This window comes from Haliotis rubra, unplaced genomic scaffold (assembly GCF_003918875.1).
Source record: "Haliotis rubra isolate DU_JTF1 unplaced genomic scaffold, ASM391887v1 Scf658, whole genome shotgun sequence".
NCBI classification, from domain to species: domain Eukaryota; kingdom Metazoa; phylum Mollusca; class Gastropoda; order Lepetellida; family Haliotidae; genus Haliotis; species Haliotis rubra.
Window position 1 is genome coordinate 179,080 of NW_025767366.1, and position 9,575 is coordinate 188,654.

The window sequence follows — 9,575 nt, forward strand, 5'->3', positions numbered from 1 at the left end:
ATTTTCGTCCTTTCTTGAGAATCATTTTCACTATGTCAGTGTATGTTATCTTTTAAGATTGATGACTTGTTTTTATTCTCAGAAAATACTTGAGAGTAATGATCACTACATCAGCGCAAGCTATTGTCTCAAGAGATTGCAGGGGTTCTTTTTCACTCCCCCAAAACGGCCCTGACCAATTGGTCTCTATATCAATGTAAGATATTGTCTCAGGAGGACCTTCCATTATATCTATGCAAACAAATTTGTCTCCAGAGAATACCTCCAATGTCCAAGTAATCTTGTCCCCACGAAGTCAAATCTCCAGTTAATTTACTGACAAACACAACATATGGATAGGTCTTAGTGGCCACTGTGTTTCATTATTCTGTTAAATCGGCAGATCTTTCTGTCCATGAGACCCATAAACCTAGCCCAGGAAGTATGTTGTGAATGTGTCAGTGTTTCGGGGAGCCATCTGCGTATAAATACTGCTGTGAGACATGAGGTAACACCATTGAGAGATCTTCTCACAAATTACCTGGAGTTTTCACATAAGGTTGAGGAATTTAGGCCTCAACAGTTGTTTACATGTGGACTTTAACTCAGTAGATAGTTAATTTGCTGGACAATTGTTCAGTGGTCCATATAAAAAATATCTTATGATTTGGGAGTCAATGTGACACATTTTGAAAATATGTCATGAACAGATGAATGGTTTGAGGTTTTGTCAAAATTGTTAACATCTTGTTGCCTAAAGTCAGGTAAAGGTTCTTTGGAGGCATTTAGAAGTTGGTATTCATGTAAAATGCAAATATTATTAGAAGTTATCTTATGTATAGACCCAAGAGCATTTATGTAATAAAACATCCAGTAAAGATGCAAGGAACCCTGAAAAGAATTAACCATATACATAACTCTAATCTCAATAAATGACCTATAGTCTGTCTCACAGTCCCCTGAACTACATTATTTTCCCTGCTGACAAGCCCCTATCTAGTGCTAAAGCCCTAAATAGAGCAAGTCTAGATTTCCTCAGGTTCAGAATCTCTGGTCTCCCTGGGCTCCTTTTCAATATAAATGGGCTTGGTATTCATGTGACCAAAATGCAGGTGAAGAATATTATTTATTATTAGTACAGTAAACTGTGTTTATACCAAACTGAAGTTGGATACTTTTTTTAACAAGCCACGGATATAACAAACTAGTGATATTACGGATATAGCATAACAAACTACTGATGTGCTATTGCAGTCAAGCTGTGGATATAACATAAACTACTGATGTAACAAGCGTACAGAGCATTGGCTATGGTAATATTTCATCTATAAAATTGATGTTAGCTCATCATGTGCTTTCATGTGAGTTTGTGTTTGTATTCATGTCAGTCCATCAGGACTTGGGGAATCACATGGTAACAATCACTGGAATATCTTGTCCAGACTCAATTAAATACAGACTCTCAGCAAGTTGCTGCAATATCCCCGAGATTGGCTTCAAACAACAATCAAACACCTATGGAGCTCCCATGAAAAAGGAAAAACCTTTTATGGACAATACAAATTAGTTCCTCAATTAAGATCTAAGTCAGACTTTCAGACAAAGCATATTGAATACCCGAGGTAAAATTCAAAATTTGTAAAGAATGTTTGGGTTTTGTTAGCACAGCTAGGAAGAGTGTTGGGAGATTTCATTTCGCTGTTGACCTACTGCATGTCTGCTACACTCAAATGTCACGCTAAAGGTCTGTCCATCTTGGAAATATGCAGAATAGTTGTGGCATGGAAGACATGCTCATTTGTGATATCAGTATTTGTCTGCTTTGAAGTCTGCAGGAGTGTAAGCATTGCCATTTGTACTGGTTAAACACCTGTGTTTTATGTGTGGTTTATGCTCTCACTTCGTCTGTCCTGGTGTAGGGACACAGATTCTTAGTGCTTTCCTTTGTCGTAATAATCGATAGCCTAGTTGTTAAAGCGTTCACTCATCCGACCTAAGTCCAGGGTTCGATTCCTCACATTGGTACAATATGTGAAGCCCATTTCTGATGTCCCCTGCCATGATATTGCTGGAATATTGACAAAAGCGGTGTAAAACTATACTCACTCACTCACTCACTCACTCACTCACTCACTCCTCACTCACTCACTCACTCACTCACACCAACACACTCACTCACTCATTATGAAAGAAAGAAATGTTGATTTCAAGATGATAATGTCAACACACATACCGGCAATTGTCACACCAGGAGATATCAATTTTTTGTCTTCTTATGATAAAAGCTGACATTTTTTTATGTTCAGTGTTAAATATAACTCACCATGTCTTGCTATAAATTGTGTTTGATTACAAATTGCCATCTTCATAATGAATAAATATGAATCTGTTTCTTTAGCTATACAATTCGGTCAGGTGTTACATAACACTGACTTGAGTCATTCCACAGCTGTCCCAGAATGTCGTCTCTAAAGTCCAGCTGCACTTGATGTTATGTACTCTAGACACTGCATTCTGTGCAGCCGGGAGAGTTGAATGGTGTCTACTGGTGTGGTGCTGTGGTTTTTACTAAACCAAACAGTTTTTTTTTTTATATCAACATTCTGTTTAGCACTATCTAACAAATCTTGACTATAGAATGTACCCAACATTGTTTGAAATTGAAATAGGTCTGCTTGTCTGAGTCTAATATAATATGCATGACAGCGAAATCGAATTCATTTCTTAACATTCTCAATACACAATGTAATTCAACAAAAACAATGTGTTTGACTGGGTACATTGTCAATTTAATCACAAGTACATCAAGAAGTGATGGCAATCACCAGTCGATATATGAATGACATACTGTTACAAGCAGCATTTAACGTAACCCTCCCAGCCATTATTGGTGATTAACATAAACAAGGGCACCTGTCAACCAGTGGATCTAGGTGATAAAATGTCTTGATTGTGGGTTCAAATCCCACTTTACCCTGATGTTTTTTTCTAGGTTTGTCAGCACCATGCTCATGTTCTATGGTTTCTCTAAATCCCCCGTATATAATGCGATGAGATATAGTCAGCACCTTGTCCATCTATCTGCCTGTCCATCTTCAGCTGTTGGTTAATACATGTACTAGGAGTGAATGAAAAATCTTTCATCGTTTTCAAGTTGTGCTCCAGAAACCAAGTAAAAACTGTTTCCATGGAAATCAAGAAAAATAAAAATAGCAAAAAAACGCAAGTAGCAAAAGGCACAACTTCAGCATCTCGCTGATATATCTGCCAAGTTTTATTAAAAAATATAGGACGTTTTTTGAGTGCTCTGGCAAAGAAATGATTACAGATGGACGGAAGGACAGACGAGGCATTGACTATACCCGCCTGCATTCTATATCGGGAGGATAATAACTGGTAAGGTTACACACTCCTTTGAACAGTAAACTCTTGCATTCAGTGCTGTAGACTTGTGTTCACAACTGTCAACTGTTGTGTTTCAGAATGAGCTTTTCCTGCTGGTGACGGACCAGGGCTTTCTCACCGAGAGCAACGTGGTCTGGGAGACACTCTCCAACGTGGAAGGGGACTGCCACTTCGTTGATGCCAACTTCCGCACATACACCAAACCAGAGCCCGTTGGCAACATCGCCGCGGGCAGTGTACCTGTTGGCAGTGATCAGCAGATTGACCAAGAGTAAGCTGTGTTTCCTGTTTCTATAGTAACATGCAGGGATTTCCAAACACTGCGCAGCCAGACAGATGATGTATTATCGTTGCTTCCTTTCTGATGTAAAGTTGATGTCATCACTGAAGTCTAGTGGTCCATTAATACAATTTCCTCAGGCTCGCTGACTTGGTTGACACATGTCATCATATCCCAGTTGTGTAGATTGTTGCTCATGTAGTTGGTAGGGATGAAACGGTACGCTCTTACCATGGTACGGTACATATTGCGGCACAAGGCCTTCGGTTCGGTCCATTTCGGGTCGATATATGAGATATGATCATAATGCAGAAATAAAAGAGCTGCATAGATTTTGACAAAATGATTCTATTTCTAGACATTTTAGAAAAGGTTTAAAAAGGAGAATAAATAGACGGTACGAAAACCAAAAATACCAAATTTTTGGATTGCATTACGGTATACCGAACCAAAGGCAAAATACAAGGTTCTACTAATACCACAGTATACCGTTTCACCCCTAGCAGTTGATCACTGGATTGTTTGGTCTCAACCATACAGCTAGAATAGTGCTGAGGGCGGCGGTAATCAGCAAACAAACAACAACAATACAGCTTCCACTGCTAATTTAACTTTCAGGCTATGTGGTCTTTTTGAGTGGATAATAAGAATGGTTATACTCTGCTGTTGGTGCTAATTATTAACTGAGGTGGTTATACTCTGCTGTTGGTGCTAATTATTAACTGAGATGGTTGTACTCTGCTGTTGGTGCTAATTATTAACTGAGATGGTTATACTCTGCTGTTGGTGCTAATTATTAACTGAGATGGTTGTACTCTGCTGTTGGTGCTAATTATTAACTGAGATGGTTATACTCTGCTGTTGGTGCTAATTATTAACTGAGATGGTTATACTCTGCTGTTGGTGCTAATTATTAACTGAGATGGTTATACTCTGCTGTTGGTGCTAATTATTAACTGAGATGGTTATACTCTGCTGTTGGTGCTAATTATTAACTGAGATGGTTATACTCTGCTGTTGGTGCTAATTATTAACTGAGATGGTTGTACTCTGCTGTTGGTGCTAATTATTAACTGAGATGGTTTATACTCTGCTGTTGGTGCTAATTATTAACTCAGATGGTTGTACTCTGCTGTTGGTGCTAATTATTAACTGAGATGGTTGTACTCTGCTGTTGGTGCTAATTATTAACTCAGATGGTTGTACTCTGCTGTTGGTGCTAATTATTAACTGAGATGGTTATACTCTGCTGTTGGTGCTAATTATTAACTGAGATGGTTATACTCTGCTGTTGGTGCTAATTATTAACTCAGATGGTTGTACTCTGCTGTTGGTGCTAATTATTAACTCAGATGGTTGTACTCTGCTGTTGGTGCTAATTATTAATACTCTGCTGTTGGTATTAACTCAGATGGTTGTACTCTGCTGTTGGTGCTAATTATTAACTCAGATGGTTGTACTCTGCTGTTGGTGCTAATTATTAACTCAGATGGTTATACTCTGCTGTTGGTGCTAATTATTAACTGTTGGTGAGATGGTTATACTCTGCTGTTGGTGCTAATTATTAACTGAGATGGTTATACTCTGCTGTTGGTGCTAATTATTAACTGAGATGGTTGTACTCTGCTGTTGGTGCTAATTATTAACTGAGATGGTTGTACTCTGCTGTTGGTGCTAATTATTAACTCAGATGGTTGTACTCTGCTGTTGGTGCTAATTATTAACTCAGATGGTTTCTGATGTTTGTATCATCTGAAATTTTGAGAGTTCTAATTTTATTTTTAGTAATACTTTGACCACAGGCAAAGATTTGGAGAAAACAAATCCTTAAAGCATCTAGTGAAAATCTGAACTTGCAGTAAGATTTCATTTGGTGTAGTAAGTTCACTGAATAATGTCCAGATTTTTACACTGAAACCTACTGAATTGTCTTGAGAGAGCGGACAAAAGACTTTAGATTAGACTGAGAAAGGCGTAAGGACATGAATAATATGTGTCTCATTGTTTCCAGCTACCAGGTGGCCCTGTCCCTGCAACAAGAGGCCGAGTTACGGGAGGAGCCCGAGCCGGTCTGGGGGCAGTACGTCCAGGAGAGCAGTGCCCTACAGATGGCAGAGTATGTTAGATTATCAGGCACTGTTCATCAGATTCGTACATAGTTGATCCCATAGAGTGACATGAATTTCGGTAGTCATAGCCATCAATGTTTAAGGTGTTGAGTTGCCCGATGTATGGATATAAATATTGGATGGCGTTGTGTCACCTTGTACAGGGTATAGATAGTTCAAGGCATGAATCTGGGTCCTTGACTAGCACCATGAGGCATGTTTCACCTGATTGCCGTGAACTTTATTGATGCCTGATTATTACATATGCTCAGGGCTTTAAGCCAGTGCTAATAGCAGGGATGAGAATTTTCCGTTGATCCGCGGGTGATCATGCTGGGGTCATTCTTGTGAATCATCCGCCTTAGATCTGGCATGGGGATCTGTGACCCCCAAGACCCCAGCTCATTTTCTTCGTTTTTCACTCATACCCATTCTCATCCCTGGAATGGGGGTTGTAATGGACTCCACTGGCAAACTGAAGTTTGAGTGTATTTCATTCGAGAATGTCAGTTATATGACATTTTATGTAATGATTCAAAGAGTCATATATTTCTGTTTCAACAGAACTGCCAGTGTTGCATTTTTACATCCATTCACAATTTGTAGTATATAGGGGGAGTTATTTTTCATGTCAGTGCTTTCACATAGGCCAGCACCAGTCAAAATGTTACGACTGATTTGTGAAAATTAAGATAGGATTTGGGTGACATGATAAAGGTACAAAATTGGTGAAAATGCCACTAAACACTGTTCGTATGCATGTTACAATTAATTTGTTCCAGTCATGAACTTGCTCGCCGTCTTCAAGAAGAAGAAGATAGACGCGCTGCAGCTGCAGTCAATGCAAGTCAGCAAAGAGCAGCGCAGCAACAACAACAAGGTCAAGCTCAAGCTCAAGCTCAAGGAGGTCAAGGCCATCCTCAAGTCGCAGCAGCAGCAGCAGCACATTCCTCCAATAGCCGTCAAGGTCGAGACAGACCTCGAGAAGAGAAAAAGGAGAAAGATGTGAGTTATGGCGGATGTTTTAATCTATTTAACACCAGCACGAGAACTGTTGAAACTCTCTAGACTTCCACTTGTTGTAACATTTACTGTAACATAAACTGTCAGTGAAAATCTCAACTTCTTCATCAGTGTAAGATAAGAGATTTTATGAATTCAATCATTTACCAAGTAATTCCTCATTGTGTAATTTTTGCCATTAAGAATGTGAAATATGAATATTTGCAGTATGGTTTGAGTGAAATATTACTGCTTCTTCTCATTTTCATTTTCAGTGTACAATATTGTGACACAACTGGCCTGGTTGTGAAGAGAGAGCGACTGTGATAATCTCTACCATTCGAATCACTGCCGCAATCTCAACAAATGTAAACAGCTTTGCTGAGGACTTTTATAAAGGGAGATAACTGTAAAACATGTTTGTATACAGGGAGATAACTCTAAATGGTTCCTGCTCTCACATAGTAGTGGGACATATTCTATCATAAGATGTTATGTATTTTGATGAAAAATACTTGTCTACAATACCATTGATGGTTAGCCCATTAGCTCATGAATTACACCAAGGTGAAAAATATTCATAAATAAACAATTTACAGTATTTTAACAGAACAAATTTCCATTTGTGGTGTTTTCACATTGTAAGTGAAAAACACCATCTTGTCAGATCATTTGGCATCATTTAACCCATGATTACTGTTAAGGTTAGTGTTTTCCTGATGGCCATTCTGGGGTCCCTGCATTATTTACTGGTGCACACAGGCGACCTAACAAAACCTGTGTTGAGCCTCTATGACATGACCAAGTGGTGCACTTTAAACAACAGAGAGAGTGACTGTGGCATAGGTAGCAACCGCAGCTATGTCTACCACTGTTCTGCTGTCCATCACTAAATGACCATGTGGGCTGGACAATCTCTACCGTTGTCTTGGTTACCTGAGGTGGCCGTTTAGAATCCCTGGACCATGTTTGCAGGAATCAATGTTGTGATTATATTGAGACTGACATTATGACACAAATGTTGTTGATTTTATACTTAGGTTGTTGATTGTTTGAAGTGCCAGTGTTTGAAGATTTCAAACAATATTTTTCTGTTATGTTACTGTATAAAGAAAGAGCAAACAGTGGTTATGAAATACCATAAAGTCAGTTCGATAAGCTTAGAGCATCTATTTTACTTTGGTTAGAGTTATGGAGGATTAGAAAAGTTGGTTAAACTCTGGACATTCAAGGAGGAATCAAGTATGGTAGCCTTATGGTCCCTGAAAACAGGTTCTGGCAAGATTGAATGAATCTCTAAGGACAAATTGTTTGTTCTTCCGGAATACTGTCTTGTAATTTTAGCCAAGAGCTGAAAGGGGGATGAATATGGGATGCTGGAACTATAAAGGGGGAAATGAGTATAGAATCTGGGTGATTGTTTTATTAAATATTTGCTCTGGTTTCTGTGACAAGTGAGGGTTTGGATTGGTACACCATAAAAGACACCAAGATGCCAATTTTGCAAACACTGTATTGGCTTAAAATGTTTTTCTTTCTTTTTTTAATATTAATTTAAATATTTTTTGTCTCTATTTAAGTATAATCAGTTGTTATGACAATGTTTTCAGCCTTCCCCTGCATGCCTTTTTCTTTCAAAATATTGTGTAAAACTTGTAACAGAGAAATATTTGTTTGACATGTTTTGTGCTCAATAAGAAAGCAAATCTCTAACCCACTGACAGCTGAGAGGTACAATTTCAATCATATCCATGCTGTTAGTACCATTCACAAGGATATGGATGTACTGTCTGTCCTGGTTATAATGCCACCATTCGTCTGGGAAGATTGATGGCATTATAACCAGGGTGGCGTTATAACGAGGGAAGACAAATCTGTTGGTCATAACCATCTCCGACTTCAATATCTTATATACATGTGAGATAACTATTAAAGGAAACATACATTCTTTACATGACGTCAAGCATTTAACTGGACCTTCTCAGAGGAATGATTTTGGTAACAAGAATGCAGTAAATGTCAAATGTCTGTGTATGTTCACAAATGAGATTTGAACACTTCCAAAATATACGTAATCTTATGAGACTTCTGTGCAGTTAGAGCACATGCTTAGATAAAAGTCATAGTTCCTACTCAGACTAGGATATGTGTGATATCTAGTCACAAGACACCAGTGTAAGTCCCATTGATCAAATAAGGCTTTGCAGTGGTTCACTATCTGCAAAAAAATGAAAAGATAATTAAATGTCTAACTTAACTAGTTCATATTTGTTTCAGAAGGTTTAAGATTTTTTATCCGTAAATCAAAGAATAAGTAAACAAAACAAGTAACTGTTTTAAAAGTACCTCTTACTGTAGAAACCAATATGAAGGAAGGAATTAATATTATAATCTATTGTTCTAATGCCTGTGTAAGGGTGTATTGATATTCTTTGTGGTCAGGGAACTTGCAAGGATTTCAGGGTATGTTCCAATGTCAGGCAAATTTGGGAAAACAATATTTGGTCCAGTTATTGTGATTTCATTTTTGTTTAATTCTCACTTTCCTAAAATCCATGAGGTTTATATTTTGAATCAAATGATCTAAAACTTAACATTATTGATTTTATCTCTTTGATCATTTTGTCAGCAAAAGACTACTTTGCAATGCTGAAGCTAAATTAAGAAAAATCTGAGATGAGAAATAGCAAACTTTAGTATGGAAATATACTGAAAACTTGCAGATGAAAAACGTTATAATTGCAGAAAAGCTGAAATGGAAAACTTTCGGGGGATTACTAGTGAATTTTGTTGTAGACTTT

General features: G+C 38.0%; 1 protein-coding gene across 1 annotated transcript in view; it reads left to right on the top strand.

Moving 5' to 3' along the window:
* LOC124257323 (ubiquitin carboxyl-terminal hydrolase MINDY-1-like) overlaps window positions 1-9,009 on the top strand; it is a 39,458-nt gene extending 30,449 nt beyond the window's left edge. The window contains exons 6-9 of the mRNA XM_046691358.1: window positions 3,462-3,655; window positions 5,676-5,780; window positions 6,555-6,777; window positions 7,050-9,009. Of these exons, the coding sequence (XP_046547314.1) occupies window positions 3,462-3,655; window positions 5,676-5,780; window positions 6,555-6,777; window positions 7,050-7,064 (537 nt within the window). The 3' untranslated portion in view covers window positions 7,065-9,009. The remainder of the gene's footprint in view (window positions 1-3,461; window positions 3,656-5,675; window positions 5,781-6,554; window positions 6,778-7,049) is intronic.
* Window positions 9,010-9,575: the final 566 nt, after the last annotated feature.